Below are 23,643 nucleotides of genomic sequence, written 5' to 3' on the forward strand. Positions count from 1 at the left end.
CGGGATCGGGGTCCCGGTCGGGGGAGGGGGGCGAATGGAGGTGAGGGGCGGGGCTGGAGACCCGAGAATGTATATCGGATCGGGTGGGCCAATGGTAGTTCGGGGGCGGGGCCTCGGTGGGCGGGCAAATGTCGGCTAGGGGCGGGGCCTCTTCAGGCGCGCCAATCGCGCCTCGGAGGCGGGGCCCGCGCGGGGGCGGGCGGGGGCGCGGGAGGGGGCGGTGGCGGCGGCGGCGAACAAAGAGGCGGCGGGCGCGGGCGGCCGAGCGGAGCCGAGCGCAGCCGAGCCGGGCCGAGCCGGGCCGGGCCGGGCCCAGGAGCGGGCGGGCAATGCGGGCGGCCGGGCCGGGGTCCGTGGACCCCTGAGCCCCGCGATCACCGAACGCCAAGCGGCTGGCCGCCATGGCCGGGGTCAGCTACGCGGCGCCCTGGTGGGTGAGCCTCCTGCACCGGCTCCCCCACTTGAACCTGCAGTGGGAGGCCACCAGCAGCCGGTTCCGGCCCGAGGACAGCGACTACCAGCAGGTGAGGCTGCCTGGTCCCTGGGTCCTATCCCTGCACGCCAGGGTCACAGCACCCCCTCCCCCAGGGTCACTCTAACCCCTCCTCCACTGCCACTTCACCCCCTCTCCTGGGGTCACTAGGTGTTTTCCCCCAAGACCACTATGTAACTCCCTTCCCCAGTGGCATTGCACCCCCTTTCCAAGGGTCCCAGCACCCTGGGTTAGGGTTCCACTCCTCTGAGGATCGCCCTCCCCCCAGGCTGGCCCCCTCCCCAAGGATAACGGCCCTCCTCAGAGATTACAGCCCTCTTCTCAATGGTCTGAAGCCCCCCACTATTCACAACCTCTCCAGGCTCCATCCCTCTCTGGTCATGACCTCCCCCCTCCACCTTGGACACCCCTCACATCCCCTCCTTGCAAGCTAGCTGTCAGTTCCATCTGGCCCCCTCCTTACTTCCCAGGGGCCCGGGGTCTCTGAGCACAGTGCTGCTAGCCAAGAGCCCCCCTCCCCCCAGTCAGGGAATCCTCCCACTGTGCTGGTAGGTGAGTGGCCTGTGCCCATGCCAGACCGCCAGTGACCCGTTGCTCTGTGGGATTGGCACGTGAGCCAGGTGGGTCAGAGCAGGCTGCCCATGTCTGGGGGTCCTGGACTGAGGTGAGCCTTGGGCCAGGCTGGTGGGGTCTGAGCTGGCAGTACAGCCCTTGGAGGCCTGTGGTCCAGCTCTCCTCGTCCACCTCCAGGGCCTGGCTGCATGCCAAGCCCAGAGCCACCCCTGGGGCTGGCCTGCTGTCTGGCATCCGGGCAGGGAGCCCATGGTGGCTCTGTCCTTCCTGCCTGGGCATCCAACTCTAGAAAGAAGTCCTATGGCCTGGGGGGCCGGTGACTGGACCCCCTCCCCCCACTCTTCAGAGGCCCCAGGGTGGGCTGGGGCTGGACTTATGCTGCTGGGAGTCCATGGATACTTTTCTTGTAGCCTGCCCCCCCAGCGGGACCCCAGAAGTACAGGATGGAGGTCCGGGGCTATGTGGGGGCGCTAACCTGCTGCTCAGGCCCCCTGTTTTTGAGCACCTTGGGACCAGCCCAGGCATGCCCAGAACCCAGGTGGAGGGAGGGAGGCATTCCCACGGTCCAGCTCCACCCTTGAACTGCTTGGTGGGGGGCATCCACCTCCACCAAGCACCCCAGGAACCTCCAAGTGGGGTCGTCCTGCGGTTGAGGAGGGGTCATCTCCCCTCCCGCCCAGATCTCTGCCCTGAGCGCTTGGGCCTGCCTATGTGTGAACCCCAAGGTGTTTGCTGGTCTCCCCTTGGCTTTCCGGAGTGCCTGCTTGTCAGGCCTAGAATTTCAGGATGGTTGCAGGGGCGTGATGGATGGGCCTTGTTTGAGGGAGCCCCGGTGTCCCCCGAGCACTGAGCCTGCCGTGGGTGGCTCTGCCTCCCCCGGCTCCCGCTTTAGCCGCTGAATAATTCACAGCGTGGAAACCTGCGTCTCCAGGCCAGCCGCCTCCGCTCCGCTCACTTGCAGCAGCAGCTGCAGCGGGGGGCTGTGGGAAGGCATCCTGTGTTCGGCCCGGCCTGGCTGCATGTCCGGGGCCCGAGTAGAGGCGGCAGTGGGGGGCTGTGGGAAGGCAGGGCTGCGTGTCCTGGGGCCCCAGAGGCCTCTCTGGGCCTGTGTCTCAGCATGCCGCCGTCTGGGTTTGGGGGCTGCCCTGGCAGGGTTATGGGGGTCAGTCTCCTGGAAGTGGGTGGGCGGCCCTGTGAGGGTGGAGGGCCCTGAGGGGCATCCTTGTCTCTAACCTCCACTGCTGCATGGTGACTGCCCTGCCCCCCACCATGACATGTTGAGGTGCACCTGGCCCCTCACCCTTCTTGGACCTCTCTGTGTCCCCTCCCTCCTGCCCCAAAAGGCCTGGCAGCTCCTACCCCACCATGGACCACCCTCCACCTCTGTCATCCTCTGCCCCCATGCTTCTCTGGAGAAGACTCCCCGAGGAGACCTCTCGGACCAGCATGTGTGGTGACCACTTTGGCTTTGGGAGATGGGCGCACTGGTGACCACTGCACAGATTAGCAAGCAGGTTCTGAGAGGGGGTGGCATGGGCTGGCCTCCCGGAGTCCCCAGCTAGGAGCTAGAGCCTGAGCTGGGGACTCGTGGGACAGTCAAGTTTACTGCTTTGAGGGCACCCGACTTCGGTGGCTCCATTGGGGAGGCCAAGCTAGAGCATTTATCCCTGTGGCAATGTGGATGGAGCGATGGATGAAGAGGTGTCCTGGGCCCCTTGAAAGCTGATCATGGCCCCCAGCCACCATCTCCACCCCGCCCCCGCTGGACCAGAGCTGCCAGTCTCTGGGAGTTTGGGCCCCTGCAGGAATCCTGGCCCCTCCCACATATCCATCCCAACCCCCCAACGCCCCCCCTTACTGGTGAGAAGGACCCCACCCTCTGTCTGGGTCTTGGAGCCCTTTCCTTGACCCAAGGCGATTGTGGATTGGACAGGCTCAAGGAGGGGGCTGGCCTGACAGAAGGAAGGATGGGAGAGGGCCTGTCTACACACCTGTCTCCCTAGGGGTGGGGGGTGGGGTGTGTGTGTGTGTACACCCTGGCCTTCAACAACTTGACCCTCCCAGGGGGTGGGGGCCTCAGGAACACCTCACTTCCCTGGGGAGGAGTCCTGGGTCCCCAGGCAGGATGGGGGGCAGGTGGCCATGGACCTGGTGTGGGTCCTGATTTTCCAGTTGGGCTGGTCCTGCCAGGCTGTTGGTCAGGACTGGTGCCCCTGGGGGATTGGTGCCTGGCCGGGAAGCCTCTGAGGTTCACGTGGGGGTGTCCCCACTCAGGTCCCAGCACGGCCCTGCTGCCCATCTGCCTGTCTCTTACCCTGGCCCACTGTCCCTGACACGTGGCGGAGGCAGACAGCTAAGGGTTGGTGTGGCCTCGCGGCAGGGAGGGCAGAGGCCAGGAGGGCTTCTTGGGGGCATTGGTGTTTCCGGCCTTTAAATGCCCGGGGGGCTGCCAGGGAGTCGGTGCCAGCCATCAGGTGGTGCCAACCCACAGCGGCCCGGTCCACGGGGTAGAACTGCCTCTGTGGGTTTCTGAGACTGTAACTCTTTGTGGGAGCAGACAGCCCCCCCTCTTTCTCCCAAGGAGTGGCTGGTGGTTTCGAACTGCCAGCCTTGCGTCTCTCAGCCCAACGCATCAGCTTCCCCCCTTCCCCGGGGCTCCTTATGTTCGGATATGTCTGTGAGCCACGACAGTGGGCTGGCGTGAGGTTCCGTAGACGGCCAGGCATTTCCCCATCCGCAGGCTGCTCGCGGGAGTCGGTGTGGCTCTCCAGGCTCACTCGCTCACCCTGCCTGTCCGTTTCCAGCGCGGTTCCATCACAGGCCCTGGGCAGCGCCGGAGCAGCAGCCCCTCACGCCGCCTGCCCGCTGCCCACTGCCTTCCGGCCTCTTGGGCATGCTGGCCAGAGAGAGCTGCTCATTCGGCGGGCTCCTGCAGGGTCTGTCCTGTCAGGCCCGCTTCACACCGCCCTGGCTGCTGGGGGCTCCCTACGAGGAGACAGGCACAGGGCCACCCCTCTCTCTCTCCAGGGTGGGGGCCACGTCTTGGCCGCCCAGCCATCACCTGGCGCCGGGTGCTGGGCTCGTGTCCGCCTCGCGTCTTCCTCGTGTCCACCTTATGTCCACCTCATGTTGACCTCGTGTCACCTTGTGTCCGCCTTGCGTCTGCCTTGTGTTGACCTCGTGTCCGCCTTGTGTCCACCTTGTGTTGACCTCGTGTTGAACCCATGTCCACCTCGTGTATGCCTCGTGGCTACTGTGAGTGGTGAGCGCTATTGCCCACGTGTGTCTGTGCCCCGCGGTCAGGGCTTTGGGGGTATATCCCTAGGAGGGGGTGAGGAGCTTGTGGGTAAAGCGTCCATGCTGTTTTCAATGGTGGTGAGCTATGGATAACACCTGTTTACCCAGGTGGCCGAGTGGTTATGCACAGGTTGGGCTGCTGACTGCAAGGTCAGCAGTTTGAAACCAGCAGCCTCTCGGTGGGAGATGCACAGAGCTTTCAACTCCTGTCAAGAGTTCATCTCGGAAGCCCAAGGGGGCAGTTCTCCCTTGTCCTTACAGGGTCACTGTGGATCAGAATCCTTTCGGTGTAGAATGCTCCACCCTCTCACTTACTGACGTCGGCAACTCACAGGACAGGGCCCACGGGTGTCTGAAGCTGTCATTCTCTAAGGGACACACAGCCCCGTCTCTCTCAGTCAGAGTAGCTGGTGGCTCTGAAAGGGATACATCTTGAAAAAATAAATAAATAAATAAATAAATAAAAGAAAGGGATACATCTTGGAGCCAAGTGTTTCCAGGGTGCGGAGCTCCAAGCAGAGTCCTTGCCTGCCCCAGGGAGGGGCTCAGGGGCTTGTTTGGGTCTGAGACGGGAAGATGTCCTCAGGGCAGTCATTTCAGGGTTCATCCGGCCTCCATGGCCTCAAACATTCTGAATTCCCTGAGGATTTAGAATTCTGTGCCCCACCGCCCCTTCTTGATGAGGATTCTTTGGCTGGGCACCATCTAGTTCTGGGCTCAGGGCTCAGGAGCCCCTTGTTCGGGGAGGTCACTGGATACACGTGCGGTGTCCTCTACCAGTTCCCATCTCCCCTTCTTCCGCCGGGGCTTCCGGGGAGGTCAGAGAAGGGGAGACAGGGGGAGGGGGCCACCACCCCAGTTTTACAAAAGCAGGGACTGAGGCCAATGGCCCTGCCAGCTTCAGTGGGGCTGGAAGTGGACAGGGACTTTGGTCTGATTCTGAGAAGCTTGGAGGGCTGGCCCAGAATCTGCCCCCTTACCCCCACGCCCTTCCCAGGGGCCTCAGCTTGTGAAGAGGAACTGGCATGTGCCCAGCGCTGGGGAACTGGGGTGGGACAGGCAGGGGTGGCAGGACCCTGGAGAGGACCTTACCTCAGCAGTGTTGCGTGCCCACCCCCAAGTCATTCTCAGGGACCTGCTGTCACCCTGGACCCCGGGGGTCTCCTCTCCATCCTGGGGAGCAATGGGGAGAGACCCCAATGGCTCAAGCGGTGGGGCCTCCTTCCCGGAGTTGGGGCCCCAAGGGGGAGTCAGTCCTTGCTGCCCATGGCCGAATCTACTGCTTGTGTCTGGAGTAAGGGGAAGAGGACTAGCAGGCTGGGGGACCCTGCCTGGGTGGCTTTTGGGGGCAGGGCCACGGGGACACAAAGCCACTTACAGAGGGTGTGTATAGGCCTACGTGTCCTGCACCAAGGCTTGGTGGGACCTGTGCACGTGCATACATGTCTGAGCACACACGTGTGTCACTTCCAGGTTGCCTGGGGGCTCAGTGTGTCGGGACCTTGGTGGTGAGTTGGGTCTGTGGGTCCCTGCACTCAGGCTGCCCAGAGCCTCGTGACCTCTTCCTTCCGCTGCTGAGAAGGGGCTGGCGCCCTGTGCCTCTGCTCTCTCTGCCCTGACCCGCTCTGGGCTGGATCCTGACCCTTACCCAGGAGGCATGCCCGAGGTGTGTCTGGGGTTCAGCGAGCTCTGGCAGGGCCTGGGGGTGCTCTGTGGCTGGGCAAAGCCCTGGTGGCCCTTGGCAGGGCCTGGGCACTGTGGACAAGCTCAGGAAGCGCTGCGGGGTGGGGTGTTCACGCAGGGCCATGTGCAGGGGTGGGGCCGACACAGACGTGGTCCCTGCACCCCAGCCAGTGCCCGCATGGGAGGAAGCTGGCTGGCGTGCCCCCAGGGAGCCGGGCAACTTTCCAGGTGGTCCTTGGAGGCCCAGGCAGTCTTGGGGTGCAGACCACGTGGGTGCAGCCAGGGGAGGGTGTGCTACTGGGTGTATGGGTACACACCACACATCCTGAACCCCAGGCCCTGTGTGGAGAATGTTTTTTTAATTTTTCACCAGTTTCCCTAGACACAGACAGACTGGACTCAGCCTGGCCCACGGCAGCAGGGCCCCTCTGGACGCGTCCCTAGAGCTGCAGGCCAGGCTCAACTGCCCTCTCCTCTGTGTCACCCATCTACTGCCTGCCTCCGCTCCCACATCTGTGCTGGGGAGCACCTGGGGGTGGGGGTCCTGGAGTTGGGGCACTGAAACGTGGTGTGGGATGTGTGGCCCCTACCACAGAGGCACACACTCAGCCTTGAGACCCCAGCCTGGGCTCCAGCCAAGGATAGTATGTACAGGGCCAGGCCAGCCCCTGTAGGGGGAGGACTTCAGTACACCCCTTCCCACCCCAGAGGCAAGTGAGGGACCACCCGCTGCCTTCCCTGCCCAGGAGGAGCCCTGGGTCTCCTTCCCAGGGCAGGTCCCTCCCCCTGAGTCCGGGGGTTGGGGGTGCAGGTTGCTCCCCTCCAACCCGAGTGCCTGGCCAGCACCTGGGCCCCTCTGCCAGCTTGAGGACAGTGCCCCTAAGGTGCCCACAGGTGGGCGGCCACAGGAGGACTGACGGGGGTGGGGGTGGGGGAGGGACAGGATGCCGACAGCTCAGGTGTCTGAGCCGTGTCCCCAGCATGTACAGACCTCATGCCACCAGGGCTATGAGGATGCCGCAGGCATGGTGGGGGCACAGGCCTAAGAAGGGGCGGGTGGTGCCCTCCCTGATTCCCACCATGTCTTTTCTAAGCCTTAGCTCTCTCCTCTGCCTGGTGGCACTGAACCCTACCCTGGGGACATCCTGGTGGCACGGAGCCCCTACCCTGGAGACATCTGGTGGCACGGAGCCCCTACCCTGGGGACATCCTGGTGCCAGTGACCTGTGCAGAGTTTGGGGAGACAGCATGTCTCTGGAGGGGAGGAGGTGTTCAGACATAGGGGCCACTGTGCTGTATCAGCCCCCCTGCCCCTGGCTGGGCGAGAGGAGTGAAACCAGCCGCCCAGACTCCCACTTGTGCATGTGATTTTCGAGGTCCCTGGCTCCTTGCAGGAGGGATAGGGGCATGAGACTCAGGCCTCGGCGGGGAAGGGGGTCCCTCCAGGGTGCAGTCCACAGCCTGGGGCACTTCCAGGACAGTGGGCAGGAGTGAGTAGCAGCTGAGACCTCAGCAGGAGGTCTCTTCCCCTGGCCTGGCCAGGCGGCAGGTTCCCTCTGCTTGAGACGGAAGATCCCGTTTCGTCTGAGAGCCAAGTGCTGGGCTAGTTCCTGGTTCGGTCTGAGCTCCAAAGTTGAGCTGGCCACTCCTGGGCCTTGTGAATGAGCCCTGCACAGGGGCAGAGAGGGCTGGCCTCCTCAGGCCCTCTGTTGCCCCGGCTATTCTGGGTCTCTTGCAGGCCTGAAGCCTGGCCACTCCGGGGCAAGGGTACAGTGCTTAGTCTGCCTGGTGCCCCAGGACCTGGCTCACTCAGACACGCAAGCGTTGGAGAGACCCCCTCTCCCCTGAACCTGTGTTCCCGTCTGCAAAATGGGCAAGTGTGCCGCCTGCCAGGGCCGCTTAGGGGCCGGGAGAGAAAGCTGACCATCGTCCTGAGCACAGCAGCCTGGGCTACTCGCAGACTCAGAGCTGAGGCCCACAGGTGGTGTTGCCCCTAAGTTGGTGACCGTGAGGGGAGGGGCAGAAGGCCCAGGCACAGGAGAGGGTATGCCTCTGTCCTTCCAGCTGCCCCAGAGGCTCCAGTGGCCTCTGTCCTTGGGCATCCCCTCGACTGAGCCCCAAACAGTCCTCACCCTCGGGGCCCCTGGGTGAGGCCATGTCCTCACCTGGACCCTCACTCTATCGCCCAGTCCTCCTGCAACAGCCCTGCGGCTGGTAGAACGGTCTCCCCACTTTATCCAGGAAGCCCTGCGAGCAGGGGCCCTGCCCCCCGTGTCTGCGCACACCCTGCGCCAGGGGAGGAGGGCTCTCTCTTAATGAGGCAGCTGTGAAAAAGGCCCAGGGACCAGTGCAAGTAGTTCCTCGTCCGCCGACTTCCAGCTGGCCCTGACCCCTTCCCCAGTGCTTCTCAGTACTGCCCGGTCAGCACGGAGTCCCTGAGCCACATGCTGTCCTCTGGGGCCGGCCCTGAGTGCTCACCCCGACCCCTCCACTGCCTTACCTGTCACACTGCTCCTAGCACACGCCCTTTATCAAGGCACTGTGTTGGTGCCAGTTATAGCAGGCTCCGAAACAAAAGGTCCAGGGTTCAAACCTACCAGCTGCCCAGCAGGAGGAAGATGAGGCTGTCTCCTCCCACAAGATGGACAAGCCTTGGAAACGCTACAGCTTGACCCTGCTTCCCCCACCCCTCTATAGACAATGACAGTGCACCCTGCTCTGCCCATGTGCTCATCTCTGCCTGTCGTGGGCACCCCCAGTTTGTAGGCCAAGCGCCGGCTTCCTCCTGTCCTCACCTCCTCTGCCCCCATTTCCCTATCTGCAGATGGGAGTGGGTGATTCTAGTGGCACCAGGCCGTGGGACATCCAGGCCGTGCCCGCTGCTCCTTGGGATGAGTACATGGTTCCCACCCTCTAAGAGGGGAGTGCTGGACGCCGTGGGGACTCCCCCCACCCCATGCCAGGTGTCCATTCCCAGGAGGGTCGGCGCCCCACAGAAGGGGGAATGGGTCAGGAGAGCTGGAGATAGAGGGCCTCTTTAAGCAAGGGCTGGGCCTGAAACTGGGAGGGGAGAAGAATGGGGGTGTGGTAGGGTGATCAGAAGCCTCAGAGACAGCCAAGTGGCCCAGTGAGGGGCTTGGGTCTGCAGGGTCCTGGGTGCCTACACCTGCAAATACATGCCTGCCTCTGGCACTCTGGCCTACAGGGTCTAGAAGTCACTGGTGGGGGCTCGAGGGGAGAGGGTCCACTGTGCACAGGTGGCCTTGCTGGCCCTGAAGATACACTTGCGTGGTTACTGCTCAAGTGAGCTAGGCAGGTCGAGCCTGTGCAGGCAGATTCTGGAGTACAACCCCCCACCCCAGCATAGCTTTTAGCAACTTTGGAGATTCACACAAGGCACCCAGATGACACTGTGGGTCAGGCATCAGGCTGCTCACCACAAGATGGGTGGTTCACACCCACTGGCTGCTTCCAACCAGAGCAAAGAGATATCCGCTCCTCTCAAACCTCTTGTAGGGTAGCTAGGGGCAGTGGATCTGGGTTGTTAGGATTTGTTGATGAGGGTGGACTGACTGAGCGAAACAGAGCCAGGCTGGCTGGGGCAGGGGTGACCCAAGGCGAACCACGGCCACTGCAAGCTGGCCACAGCCACTGCATGCTGCCCAGGACTTCCTGTGGACGTGGAGTTCCCCTCTGGCACTTGTGCACTCTGATCCCCGGGGAACCTCAGCCGACCTCCCCCAGCTAGAGACATGGCGTCAGGGATCCCAGGCTAGGTTCCTCCTGCCGGGCGCAGGGAGTGGGAGGGCGCGGCTGGGGGAGCCTGGACCGCTACTGTAGGCTAGGCCGAGTGCCCCCCTCCCCCACAGCCTCAGAGGCACCTGTTGTGTCTTGGCTGCGGAGGTCCCCCTGCCCATGCAGCCTGGGGATGCAAGCCCCTGGCCCGGCTGATATGCTGGGCATGAGCGGGCACTGGGGAGCACCCGTCCCCCCGCTGCCTGGCAACTGTCTCCTGGGAGACTGCCGCTGGGTTCCTAGCTGCCAGTGGATGCTGAGCCTTTATCCCCCCCGGGGGTGGGGAGGGGGGTGGGAGAGGACCGGGCTCCAAGCCAGGGACAGTGCAACTGCTGGGGCTCAACAGGGGAAAGGGTGCTCGGGGTCATGTGGCAGCCTTGATGTTCCCTGATGGGGCCCTGGGCACCTGGCCAAGTCTGCAGCCCATCCTAGTCCACAAGAGGATGTTGAGGTTCCCAGCTGCTCCCACCCCATGGACAAGCAAGGCCACGTCACATAACAGGACGGGCCAGTGCTGGAGCTCAGGGTGGCAGGACTGAGGGGTGGGGGCGGGAGTCCACTGTGTGGCTAACTGTGCCCTGCTGTGTGGGATGCAGGGGGAGGCTCAAGGCCCTGACCCGACCAGCCTGACCAGTGTTGAGTGGTGGGGTTCCAGGGACAGTTCAATGGGGGGCCCAGCCCTGAAGACAGCTCCCCAGAAAATGTCCAGGCTGGAGCGGGGTGCCCTGCTGGGGTGGGAACTGGCCAGCATGCCTGGTGCTCTCCCTTTCAGCCCCCAGCAAGCTCCCCCGCGTTCTCAGCACCCGAGATGAGCCCCCTGGCCAGGTTCCCACAGCCTGTGCCAGGAGGGGGTGGGGGCGTATGGGGTGTGCAGTGGTGGGCTAGGGGCTTGGCCTCTGGCCTGTGGCCCTTCTTTGGGTCCTGATGGGATTCCCAAGGCCCTCTCCGGATGGGGTTGGGGGCCCAGAACTGCCCCTTTTCACAGATGAGAAATAGGGCTGTCCTTGGCTGGGAGGCCAGTCACGGGGCTGGGGTCTGAATGCCACCCCACCCCTTTCGCCCCCGTTCACCGCCCCCCCCTCCCCCCCCCCCCCCCCCCCGTCTCCCCGGTGATGGCAGTCAGCCTTGACATCCAGGTCCGGGGAGAGGGCCAAGTAGGAGGCGCCCTCGCCTCCATCAGGGAGCTTAGGGACGAACTTAGGGACGAAGGCCGCCGCTGCAGCCCTGCTGTTGGCCCGCAGGCGCTGCTGCTGCTGGGGGCGGCCGCGCTGGCCTGTCTCGCCCTGGACCTCGTCTTCCTCCTCTTCTACTCCTTCTGGCTGTGCTGCCGGCGGCGCAAGAGCGACGAGCACCTGGACGCCGACTGCTGCTGCACCGCCTGGTGCGTCATCATCGCCACGCTGGTGTGCAGGTGAGCGCGCCCGGGCAGGAAGGGGCGGGGCGGGACCGGGGCGTGGCTTGCGCGGGAGGGGCGGGGCCGCGGAGTGGGGATGGGGCCCAGGAGAGACTGGTGGGAGCTGAGCGTCGGGAGAGGAGGGTTCCAGGCCGGGGCGGCCTTGACTCCTGCGACCTCAGCCCACGGGGCCCGCGGTTCCTGGATCCCAAGTCGGCCAGGACAGGGGCCCCTAGCCCCGTTCTTGCGGCCTGCGGGTGGCCCCTCGGCCGGCAGGGCCCAAGCAGAGGCTCACCAGGCCCCTCTCGCCCAGCGCCGGCATCGCGGTGGGCTTCTATGGAAACGGAGAAGCCAGCGACGGCATTCACCGCACCACCTACTCCCTGCGCCACGCCAACCGCACGGTGGCGGGGGTCCAGGACCGCGTGAGTGGGGCTGTCCTGGGGGTGGGGAGGGGCCTGCTGGGGAGTGGGTGGGGCTGCACCTGACCCGGGCTCCCCCTGGCAGGTGTGGGACACCGCCGCGGCCCTGAACCGCACGGCGGAGCCCAACCTGCAGAGCCTGGAGCGGCAGCTGGCCGGGCGGCCGGAGCCCCTACGGGCAGTGCAGCGCCTGCAGGAGCTGCTCAGCGTGCTTCTGGGCCACACGGCTGCTGTCCCCTTCTGGAGGAATCCCGCTGTGTCGCTGGAGGCGCTGGCCGAGCTGGTGGACCTCTACGACTGGTACAGGTGAGCAGCCCCTTGCCTGCCCACCCCACCCTGCCCAGCGCCCACTGCACCTCCTCTAGTTGTGGGTCAGGACACAGGGAGGGACCCCCAGACCCAGACCCTTCCTGCACACATCCCAGAACTGCTGCTTGGGGCCCAGCCTGTTCGGCCAAGTTTAGCCCTCCCCCCCCCTACACACACACCCATGCTTACCCTGCCCCTCCTCAGAATGCCAGGAAGTGTACTCAGATAACTGTCCCCTCACATCCTGCCTGTGGATGGGGACCCGCAGGTGGCTGGTGTATCTGGATCCCCTCTTCCCTCATACCATACATTGGGGTCCTTGTAGGTGGCTGGGGTGTCTGGGTTCTAGCACCCCTTATACACCTTGCATTGGGATCCTTGCAGGTGGCTGGGGTATTTGGGCCTGCTCCTGCTAGATGTGATCATCTGCCTCCTGGTGCTAGTGGGCCTTATCCGGAGCTCCAAGGGCACCCTGGTCGGGTGAGTCTGGATGGGGGCTCCTGGCTCCTCCCCCACCACAGGACCTCCAATGGGACTTGCATAGACCTGGGCTGCCATCCTGCCCTGCCCTGGGTGGGGTTTCCCATGGACAAGGCCTCACTCTGAGACCCCCCTCCCCATGCCCTTGGCATTTGAGCGGTAGGGGTATGTGTGTATGGGGTGGGGGGAACAGGACAACTGTGTGAGTGAGAGGTGCTCAGGTGGTTCTGAGGGGCAGGGCAGGGCAGAAGCCAGGGCTGGCCACCTGAGACCAGCTCGCTAGGGGGTGGCGGGCAGTGCCTCGGTAGTGAGGGCCAGTGCCTTGGACTTGACCTCCACCCTGCCACTGTGGCAGCACCTCCCCAGACGAGGTGCTGACCGCACTCCCTGCCCCTAGGGTCTGCCTGCTGGGGGTAGTAGCCCTCATCATCAGCTGGGCCTCCCTGGGCTTGGAGCTGGCTGTGTCTGTGGTGAGTGGACAGCCTTCTGCTCTCCCCTCTCATGTTCCCCAGGGACACAGTGGTTCCCTAGGGGGGTGGGGGCCGCCAGCAAGTCACCCACAGGTTGTCACTCTACCTCTGAGCCCATAGCAACCCCCAGATGTCAGGTCTCTCCTCACAGGCTGGTTGTGGGGTAGGGGGGCAGACAGCCTCCCCCAGCCCCTGGATAGCAGCTGTCTTCCTCTCACGGCTCCCCAGGGCTCCAGCGACTTCTGTGTGGACCCTGACACCTTCGTATCCAAGATGGTGGCGGATCACTCGGTGCTCCGTGAGGGTGAGGGTGCTGAGGGAGGCCCCCTGCCTCTGGGGACCCCAGGGGGTGAGGGCCAGAGCCAAGGCTGGTTGGCCCGGGCTTGTCAGCAGCCAGGAGGGAGAGGAGCCCCTGACAGGTACTTTTGGGGTGCTGGGCTCAGGGCCACTGTGGAGACCACGGAGGGGGAACTCAGCTGCCTGCGTAGGGCCATGCTCCATCCTTGTCCCTCCCCCATTCCTGCGACGTGGCACAAAGCAGAGTCTGCACGTGGGCGCTGGGTCACCTGCCAAGGCTGGACCTCCAGAGGGCCCCTGAGAATGGCTTCAGAGTAGGGGTTCCTGTGACGACGGGAAGGGGAAGGGCAGCTCTGGCAGTGGCCGATGGCTGAGAGCAAGAGGTGGCCAGTGTCTGTGGTCCCCACCGATGCTGGGGAGTGAGGATTGTGGGTAATCGGCCTCTGAAAACACCAGGGTGCACACTGAAAGATGCTTGCATGGTGTGAGCTAGATGGTGCTCTGAGCTGGGCCCTGTGTCCCACACAGGCTGCGTGTCATGTTCCAAGGTGGCTTGGGAGGTGGGGGTGTCCTGGCTGAGGTGGGTTTGGACTCTACTTCATGGTCCCAAGATTGGGGAGGGGACAGCCTTGCCCCTGGGAGGGGCCCCGCACACCTCGGAATCCAGCTCAGCAGAGGAGAGAGGCTGCACACACACACACGCACGCACGCACGCACCAGCGCTAGCTCATCCTCCCGCCTCTCTCCACAGATATCTTACAGTACTACCTGGCCTGCTCCCCGATAGCCGCCAATCCCTTCCAGCAGGTGAGCCCTTGAGAGGTCTGACACCTTGTTTCTTGGAGGTAGGGGGCTGGGGAAGACTGTGGCATTGCCAATGGTTAATGCCCTACATCTGAGTGTCACCTGCAACCAGGAGCTCCCCTAGGCTGCGTTGGCTGGCAGGGAAGGGTGTGTGTACTGGGGGTCAGGGGTGGTTACTGAGGCTGGCTCTGTGGAATGGCAGTCTGGGGACAGGTTAGGGACACTGGGGACCAGTCTGGGGACTGTTTGTGCTTCCACCATTACCTTCATCAGGGTCCCAGAGTCTGCTTTGACGGGGAGTGGGTGCTGAACTACACCCTCTGGGGGACAGTAAGTGAGCTGTCCTGGCAGCCAGCAGCAGCTGCCAACAGGCAGGGCTGTGCCCAGGACAACCTCTGTCCCCAGGGCTGTCTGCACGCCCACCCTGACAGCCTCGCTGCCATCCTGTGGCACCTGGCTGCCCCTCCCCCTGGCCAACACCACCCTCTGTGTGCAGAAATTGTCGGGCAGCCACAAGGCTCTGGTGGAGATGCAGGACACCGTGGCCGAGCTCCTCAAGTCAACTTCTCGCGAGACCCCGGCCACCAAGGTGCGGCGTGCTGGGGGTGGGGCCACACCAGGGACGCATCTGCATCTCCTCCTTCCCCACACAGACTCGTTAGATTTGTTCAATGAGCTCTTAAAAACAGGTTTTTAATGGAAGAAGAAAACTGCAGTGGACGATTCCCAGGCTCCCCTGAGGGTGTCCTGGGAATGAGATGGGCCCAGCCTTTGGGGAGGGGTTGGGCCTGGGTCTCCACCTCCCAGAAGCTGCTTATGCCTGTTTCTGTCACTGCCAGGCCATCCGGTGAGGCTTCTGCTTGGCTTCAGAGACCAGCTGACACGCACAACACACTCAGATCCAGACACCTGTGTACTCAGGACAGACCACACACACATACACAGGTACAACTGTGTACCCAGGACAGGACAGACCACACACAAGTCTGCAAGCGTTTCTCTCTCTCTCTCTCTTTCACACACACACACACACACACACCCCTATGTACACAGAACAGACTGCACAGACACATAGGTTCACACACACATACACTCCATCCTGGTGTTTCACCAACACCCTGTCCCCGTGGCTGTGCCACACACAGCCCCCACCAGTGGGAGGTGAGAACCCGCCTCCTTAAGGCCAAACCCCCTGAGCCACACACGTGCAGGCCCTGCCCCTATCACCCCAATCAGCCTTCCAGGTCCTGGGTTTCTGGGGCCCAGGCTGAGCTATCAAGGAAGTGGTAGGGGAGGGCCCTAACAGGCCCCATTGGGGTAGTACAATGGTGTGGGGCCCCTGCCTCCAGGACCCCCTGCTCCGCATCCAAGAGGTGCTGAACGGCACGGAGGTGAACCTGCAGCACCTCACGGCCCTGGTGGACTGTCGCAGCCTACACCTGGTGAGCCTTGGGCGCTGGGCCGGGGGAGGGGTCATGGGGGTCTGGGGGTGGGGGCCCAGGGAGGGGACAGCTGGTGGTCCAGCACGACGGAGCTCACGTGCCTGCCCTGTCCCCACCGCCACAGGACTACGTGCAGGCCCTGACCGGCTTCTGCTACGATGGCGTGGAGGGCCTCATCTACCTGGCTCTGTTCTCCTTCATCACCGCCCTCATGTTCAGCTCCATCGTCTGCAGCGTCCCGCACACCTGGCAGTCTAAGAGGTGAGGCCAGGGCACTTGCACCTCTTTGCCCTCGGTGGAGGGAGCGGCCTCGATTTGCAAGGGAAAGACCAAGGTCAGGAGACATATGACCACTGTCCAGTCTCGGCAGGTATCCCCTCCCCAGGGCACTAGGCTTTTGTGGGGGTCGGTGAGGGGGAAGACCCCTCACCCGTATCTATGAGCTAGGGTCCTACTGGTAGTCCCTGCTTGGCTCCATGTCCCCAGCCAGCTTTGGACCGTGTGGCCCTAGGAGCTCTTAGTGGCTCAAAAGATGGCCCTGACTTCCGCCCTCTGCTCTTGGTGTGCTGCTGGGAAGGACAGACCCCTTACCTGGCCCGGCCCCTGGGTGTACCCATAGACTCACTACCTTTCTTCCCACTCGGGCCGTGCTTGATGGCCCCACTGACTGGCAGGTAACATCCCTGCCGTCCTTCCTGTCTCTGCTCTGTTCCCCTCGGTGGTGGTGGTGGTGGTGGTGGTGTTGAGGGTGGCGATGGCCAAGGTGAAATGGCGGTGGTGAACGTTGTGCTGTTGCAGGGCTGGTGGTTGGAGTGGTGCAAGTGGAGGGATAGTGTTGATGTGGAGGTGACCGTGATGATGGGGTCATATTGAAGGAGAGGGTGACGGGTGGTAGGTGTGGAGGTGCCAGGGAGGATGGTGGTGGTGTTGAGAGAGGACAAAGTTATACTGGTGATCGTGCAGTAGGGAATGATGTGAGGAGGAGAGGATGTGAGTCTTTAACAGTGGAAGTGCAGGGGTGGCGGTGATGGTGATGATGGTGGGAGAAGTTAGGATGATGGGGGTGGACATGGTGGTCATGCTGACAGTAGTGATGGTGATGGTGATGGTCATGCTGACAGTAGTGATGGTGATGGACATGGTGGTCATGCTGACAGTAGTGATGGTGGTGGTCATGCTGACAGTGGTGATGGTGGTGGACATGGTGGTGATGCTGACAGTAGTAATGGTGGTGGACATGGTGGTCATGCTGACAGTGGTGATGGTGGTGGACATGGTGGTCATGCTGACAGTAGTGATGGTGATGGACATGGTGGTCATGCTGACAGTGATGGTGATGGTGGTCATGCTGACAGTAGCGATGATGGTAGACATGGTGGTCATGCTGACAGTAGCGATGATGGTGGTGGTGGTCATGTTGGTTGTAGTGATGGTGATGGACATGGTGGTCATGCTGACAGTAGCGATGGTGGTGGTGGTCATTCATGCTGACAGTAGTGATGGTGATGGACATGGGGATCATGCTGACAGTAGTGATGGTGATGGACATGGTGGTCATGCTGACAGTAGCGATGATGGTAGTGGTGGTCATGTTAGTTGTAGTGATGGTGATGGACATGGTGGTCATGCTGACAGTGGTGATGGTGGTGGACATGGTGGTCATGCTGACAGTGGTGATGGACATGGTGGTCATGCTGACAGTAGTGATGGTGATGGGCATGGTGGTCATGCTGACAGTGATGGTGATGGTGGTCATGCTGACAGTAGCGATGGTGGTGGTGGTCATGCTGACAGTACTGATGGTGGTCATGTTGGTTGTAGTGATGGTGGTGATGGAGATGATGGTAGACATGGTGGTCATGTTGACAGTAGTGATCATGGAAATATGATGTAAAGATGGTAATTGTAGGCTAGTCTAGGGCACAGCCCTGGAACCAAACTGCCTGCATTAATATGCTGACTCCACTTTCACTCTCTGTGTAGTGTGGGCCAGCCACTTAACCCCTCTGGGCCTCAGTTTCCCAAACTCTAAAATGGGACTGTAAAAAGAGATCCCTGTCATAAGTCCCTCTGAGTAAAGACTCCAAGCGGGATGCTGGTGGCCTGGGGGGTGAGCAGTGGTCTGGGAACCTGCCTGAGCTGCCCCTCACCACCAGGCATAGGGACCAGGTGGGCATAGGGGGCCGTGCTTGTCCATCCCATGGTGCAGTCAGGGCACCTGGCTGTCTCAGGGAAGCCCCTGAGGCCACAGGAGAGGGAGCTGAGACGCAGAGAGGTGGGAGCCAGGTGAGTGGCCCAGGCTCTGAGCCCATGCCCCGCCCTCCACACAGAGGCCCTGACGAGGATGGGGAGGACGACACAGCCCCGGGGCCCCGGCAGGCGCCCGACAGCCTGTACCGCGTGCACATGCCGAGCCTGTACAGCTGTGGGAGCAGCTACGGCAGCGAGGCCAGCATCCCTGCCACGGCCCACACCGTCAGCAACGCCCCTGTCACCGAGTACATGTGAGGCTCCGGGGAGGGGCAGGGCCATGGGGCTGCTCCGGGTGCTGTAGGTGTAGCTGGATGGCCGGGGACGGGGTAGTGTTAAAGGGTGAGAGGGTCAGCCAGGGTGGGTGCGGGAACAGCTGGTCCAATCTCACTGTTAGTGCCCCTTGCTCCCAGGTCAATCTCCTGGGTCAGGGGGCTGTGTGGAGTGGGGGCATGCGGTCAGGTGGGGGCTCTGTGTAGGTCAACCAGGAAATGGTGACCCGGGGCACTCAGACTTGGACACTGTCCAGAGGGCTGTCAGGGTCTGCTCTGAGCAGCGTGCTGAGTAGCGAGGGCAAGGGCGAACCGGAGGGGATTGTGTGTGTGTGTGTGTGTGTGTGTGTGTGTGTGTGTGTGTGTGTAGTGCCCTGTGGAAGCCCTGTGTGCCTGCCCGTGTGTGTGTGTGCCTGCCCGTGTGTATGTGTGTGTGTGTCGGGGGTGCCCTGTGGAAGCCCTGTGTGCCTGCCCTTGTGTGTGTGTGTGTGTGTGTGTGTGTCAGGGGTGCCCTGTGGAAGCCCTGTGTGCCTGCCCGTGTGTGTGTGTGCCTGCCCGTGTGTATGTGTGTGTGTGTCGGGGGTGCCCTGTGGAAGCCCTGTGTGCCTGCCCTTGTGTGTGTGTGTGTGTGTCAGGGGTGCCCTGTGGAAGCCCTGTGTGCCTGCCCATGTGTGTGTGTGTCGGGGGTGCCCTGTGGAAGCCCTGTATGCCTGCCCGTGTGTGTGTGTATGTGTGTGTGTGTGTGTGTCGGGGGTGCCCTGTGGAAGCCCTGTGTGCCTGCCCTCCACATCATATTGGGGACAGGGGCCCTGTCATAGCACCAAGTGGCCAGCGTCACCCAGCCCTGCCTCCTTGCTCCCCGCAGGAGCCAGAATGCCAACTTCCAGAATCCTCGCTGTGAGAACACCCCCCTCATCGGACGCGAGTCCCCGCCACCCTCAGTAAGTCTCAGGGCAGGGAGGGTGTGGGGAGGGCCCCTCCCGAGGGCCCCTCCCCTCATCTCGGTGTGGGGCCCTGGTGTCTCGTCAGGCTGATGCACCATGAGGCTCAGGGTTTCAGGGGCTCAGTCCCCCAGACTTGCTCTTTCGTCTGGGCTCCGCCCCCCTATAGGCTGGCTGGGGTCCTGGGAGGTGGGGCATTCCCAGGGCTCTGAGTGTGGTCTCTTGTGGTCCTCCTTCCGGTCCCTTCCATGAGGCCCTGTGTTAGGCCAGCTCCACCTGGGCAGGGGGCTACTACCCCAGGGTCAGAGGAGTCCGTGGCGGTGAGGGGCTGCAGGCACAGGGGACGCCTCCTGATGGTCCAAGCCAGAAGTCGGCCCTGCCTCAGACCTGCGGGGCCCCGGCAGCCTCTTGGCCATGCATCTGATCCTGGTCACCCCCAGACCCAAGGCTGGCTGGGGCCGGCGCTCAGGGCCCTCTCTCTCTCTCTCACCCCACCCGGGCCCTCCTAGTGCTACCTGGCCACCTTGGACTCTGGCGGCCACTCGGGCTGGTGGGTTAGGCCCTCGGACAGTGCCCGCACGCTGTGGTAGCTGTACTGCCCTCAGCGACAGGTACTGATGTCCCACGGCCGCCAACTTGCACAGCCTGCCTCTGCACCTCGCCCCACACACCGCAGCTCCTCCTCACCCTGGCATCGGGCTTGTGCTGCCCTCCTGCCCTGCCTGATTCAGTCATGTGGCTCTTGATCCCGATCCCACGGCCCTGGGCGGGCACAGCGTCCCTCAGCTGGCTGGAGTCTCCATACAGGCCCCAGCTCCACAGCCCAGCCCCTCTGTCACCCCCAGTCAGGAAACCACCACCCTAGACCCCTGTGGGTGCCTGCACCCCTACACCCGGGCTCAGGGAGCTCAGAAGGGCTGCAGCAGCTCGGGGCACAGGGCCTCCCTGCCAAGAGAGCCTGCCCTTAGGGGCACAGCCCTGCATGCCCGCTCACGCAGAGAGGTGTGTGGACAAGGGCACATGCATGGGGGCCGCTGTGTACATGGGCACAGGGATGTCTGAGCAGGTGCCACAGAGATGTGTGGACAGGTGTGCGGACGAGTACGGGTGAGCAGGTGTATGCGTTCAGCTCACGTGGACAGGTGTGCGGCAGACTGTGTGCGGTGCGTGTGGACAGGTGCATGTGGACCTGCGCACAAGCTCCTCCCGGCCCTCCCCCCACAGCGGATGACCAAACTGGCTGGCTGGCTGCCTGGTCCCCGCATTGGTCGCTGCGCTGGGGGCTGTGGCCCTCTGCCCGCTGCCTCGAGCCTCCAGCCTGCAGGCCCCACCTTAGAGTCCTAGCCTTGCGTGACCCCAGACAGACTTGTGAAACCATCAGCATACACCTGCCCTGCACGGGGCCCTCCTGTATGTATGTGCACAGTTACACACACCCTCAGTCTCTGTGAACTCCTGTGCTGTACTTCCACATGCACACAGAGACGCAGGCTCCCACGCACACACCTCTCTTGTACGTGCCGTCACACACACGCCAGGACACTCAGACCCCTGTGTGGACACGCACAGCTACTCCTGCTCACACCCTTATCACACTCAGCCCAGTGTGTGGGTGCTCTCTCACGTGTGTGTGTGTGTAGCAGTGGGTCTGACGAGGGTGGTGGGAGATGGGTTGGCTGGTCAGGGTGGGGGAGAGGGGACAGGGTCTCCCACCACCGGACTGCCTGTGCCCACTAGAGAGGCTGCAGCATTGCTACAGCTCCGGGGTGCTGCCTTGCAGGGGCTGCTGCATGACCATGGGCAGGTGCCCCAGGCAGGCCCCTCTCTCAAGCTGAGGTGGGCCTTCCTACCCTCCAGATGGCTCTCTTCCTGAGACTCCTCGCCCTAGCCTGGCTGTGCCCAGCCGTGGGTGCTTGGAGAACCTGAGGGCTCCTGACTTCCAGGGTGGTCAGAGACAGGGGGTTCACCAGGAGAGGTGGGTGCCCCCAGGCCTGAGCCTGGCAGATGCATACCACCCACCAATGGACAGTCCTCTCCGGGGGCCAGACCCAGGCCAGCGGCCCCTGCACTACAGCTCCCAGCTGTGCTGCTGTATCCTGCCTCCCAGGACCCAGGACCAAGGATCATGGTGCTGCGGCCGCTGGCCAGCCCTCCTGACCGTGTCCCTCTCTCCCTCAGTACACATCCAGCATGAGAGCTAAGTACCTGGCGACGAGTCAGCCCCGCCCCGACTCCAGCAGCAGCGGGCACTAGGCCGTGCCCCCAGCGCCACCCCCACGTGCCAATCCCACGCCGCCCTTCACCGGGAGGGCCGCTGGAGCCCTGCCTTCCTTCCTTCCTGCAGGGCGCAGGCGCCACCAGCTGCTGGGGCCACCGCTGCACCCATGCCTGGCCCCACATGGTGGCATGCCTGCCCGCCCCAGGCCTTCCAAGCTGGCTATGCCGGGCTCTGTCCCTGGCACCCCCGCACACTGTCTGCCTGGCTGCCGCACTCGCCACCCAGCGCCTGCTGGACCCCGACTGTCCTGCCTGTGGCCACACCCCCTCAGCCTCTCCCAGCCTCGAGCCCGCTCCTGGGCCCAGGGTCTCAGGCCCGAGCACACCACTTCTCCACCCTCCAGTGTGAGGATACCCACGCCGTCTCCACCTGGCAGCTGGCCAGGGGCATCTGGGTCAAGGGTTGTGCCCTCCCCATGGCTGACCTTCCCCTCTCTCTGAGCCCCCGCCAGGCTGCCTGCTGCTCCCTTCTTCCCACAGCCTCCCCACCCTCAAGGACCCACCTGACTGCTTGACTCCCAGGCCCCCTGTGCTGGGGTCCCCAGCCTCTGTTCTTGGTGCCAAATCCTCATTCTGCCCTGCCCCACGCCCAGCGGACAGGTCCTCTGCACTAACCAAGCTGTCATTTCTAGGTGGGGAGCTGAGGGCTGGCCACCCATCTCCCTCTCGGTTCCATCTTCATGCAGGACCGGCGGACATGGTGCCCAGGAACCCTCTCTGGGGTGGCACCGAGCTGACCACGAATGTCCCTTCAGCCCAGCCACCCCTCCCGGTACTAACCACTAACCTCACTCCCAGCACAGCGAATGCCAGGCCAGGGGACTGTGTTGTCCAGACCAGAGCAGAGGCTGGTGCGAGCCAGGGCAGAGACCCACGCCCCAACAGGTGCAAGGGGAGGGCGGAGACCCCTCCCCAGGCAGGGCCCTCTGCGGGAGGCCCAGGTCCCTGGGTGGGCGGCCCTGCCAGGCCCAGTCTTCCTTGCTGTGAAGTGGGAATATGCTTCCCGACGGTGCTCCTGGCTTTAGCGTACAATGTTTGCCCCGCTTCCCAAGGCAGCACCAGCCCTGACCTGGGTGTGTGTAGGGGGGTTCCCTAACACCTTACTGGTCAGGCAGGGCAACCCCCCATACCCAGGGCTGGAGCCCAGGTTTACAGAGCCACCCTCTGTCCAGAAGCGACCAGAGCCCCCCCCCCACCTCTGCAGCCAAGCCTCCACAATCCCCCCTTCCGTGTTGGTGTCTGGGACCAAATGAGGGAGGGGGCACTTGGTCCCCTCCAGGAGACAGCTCTGCCCTGCATTGGGAGGAGCCAGGCCCGTGGTGGTGGACTCTGCCCCAGACCCCCACGGACCGCCCGGACGAGACCCTGCAGAGTCGGCCACGAGACCTTGCCTAGCCCCGGCTTCCCGCGGGCTGCAGGGTGGTGAGGCTGGACAGCGGGCCTCCGCCCAGAAGCACAAGCAGCCGCCTCGCCCACTGGACTGCACGTCGGGTGTGGCTGGGGGTCCCCTGGCGCCCGCTGCCCTCAGTTCCAGCTCTGGAGAGATTAGGGTGGGGAAAGGAAATCCTAATTCAGACACCACCCTCAGCCCCGCGGGGGGGACCCTGTGTGTGTTGGGGGGGGGGAACATGTCCGCATGTGTTCTGTGCCCGATGTCCTGAGTCCACGTCACCTCGCACCTGGAGTCCTCACAGCGGGCGATGCCCACGTCCCCCACCATCTCCCTCCCTATACCAGGGACCCCACCCCCTGCAGGGCCAGACAAGCTGGTGGGGCATGGCCACTGATGGGGAGGGGCTCCCTGGCCCTGCTGAGGCCAGGCCAGTAGTGAGGTGGCCCTGGCCATTTGCCTCTAACCCCACCATCTCACTATGCAACGTCATCCCATGCCCATATCCGGCCGCCCGTGCCCCTCCCGCCCGGGAACCATGGCTGTAAGGGTCCGGCGGAGAGCGAGGACGGACCCTCTGAGTTTGTTTCTCTCGGTATTTGGCCGTCACCATGTTTGTTACATATATATGATTTAGTCCAACTCCTGAGCCTGGTTCACACACACCCCATCCCGCACCCTGCATCTCCACCCCTCACCCCGCCATTGTGATCAGTAACTGAGGTGCAGACCATCTGCCTCACCCCTCCAGCCGCAGCTGCGGATTCTGTCGCTGTGTTTCTGGGTTTATTTCGACTTTTTTTTTTTATCTTATTTTTAACTGGTTTTGGGGTTTGGGGCTTTAATTTTCTGGGTGAATACTAAACTCGCCAATGGAATTTCTGTGATTTCTATTCAGCTTGGGTTGAATGTTTTCAAATAAACACATTTGGAAAACCGGCCTCTGCTCCCTGGGGGGTTTGAGCCTTGTTCACCAGGGGAGGCTGGCAGCCACCTGACTGCCTGCCAGGGTCACAGGCGACCAGTGGGGGATCCAGGGCAGCAGGTGTAGAGGG

The 23,643-nt window shown here is 63.2% G+C and overlaps 1 protein-coding gene across 2 annotated transcripts; it reads left to right on the top strand.

The window, feature by feature from the left end:
* The first annotated feature begins 267 nt into the window (after window positions 1–267).
* On the top strand, window positions 268–23,524 carry TTYH3 (tweety family member 3). Of its 2 annotated transcripts, XM_075527595.1 has the most exons (15): window positions 268–524; window positions 11,083–11,252; window positions 11,548–11,659; window positions 11,742–11,962; window positions 12,350–12,445; window positions 12,843–12,915; window positions 13,144–13,219; window positions 13,964–14,019; window positions 14,513–14,605; window positions 15,366–15,458; window positions 15,583–15,719; window positions 17,789–17,962; window positions 18,846–18,921; window positions 19,431–19,532; window positions 21,100–23,524. In XM_075527595.1, the coding sequence occupies exons 1-14, from the start codon at window positions 402–404 to the stop codon at window positions 19,509–19,511; spliced, it is 1,581 nt and encodes a 526-aa protein (XP_075383710.1). In that variant the 5' UTR covers window positions 268–401; the 3' UTR covers window positions 19,512–19,532; window positions 21,100–23,524. The 2 variants fall into 2 exon arrangements, with proteins under 2 accessions (XP_075383710.1, XP_075383711.1); XM_075527596.1 differs by lacking the exon at window positions 19,431–19,532.
* The last annotated feature ends 119 nt before the right edge of the window (window positions 23,525–23,643 follow it).

The sequence above is a fragment of the Tenrec ecaudatus genome, chromosome 12, assembly GCF_050624435.1.
Source record: "Tenrec ecaudatus isolate mTenEca1 chromosome 12, mTenEca1.hap1, whole genome shotgun sequence".
NCBI classification, from domain to species: domain Eukaryota; kingdom Metazoa; phylum Chordata; class Mammalia; order Afrosoricida; family Tenrecidae; genus Tenrec; species Tenrec ecaudatus.

What these genes read in the sequence shown, in the direction of transcription:
- TTYH3 (XM_075527595.1), top strand. Translation starts at nt 402, where the DNA reads ATGGCCGGGGTCAGCTACGCGGCGCCCTGGTGGGTGAGCCTCCTGCAC. An exon ending in TGGAGCTGGCTGTGTCTGTG is followed by an intron (nt 12,916 to 13,143) that starts GTGAGTGGACAG and finishes ACGGCTCCCCAG; the next exon opens with GGCTCCAGCGACTTCTGTGT. An exon ending in GCGAGACCCCGGCCACCAAG is followed by an intron (nt 14,606 to 15,365) that starts GTGCGGCGTGCT and finishes CCCTGCCTCCAG; the next exon opens with GACCCCCTGCTCCGCATCCA.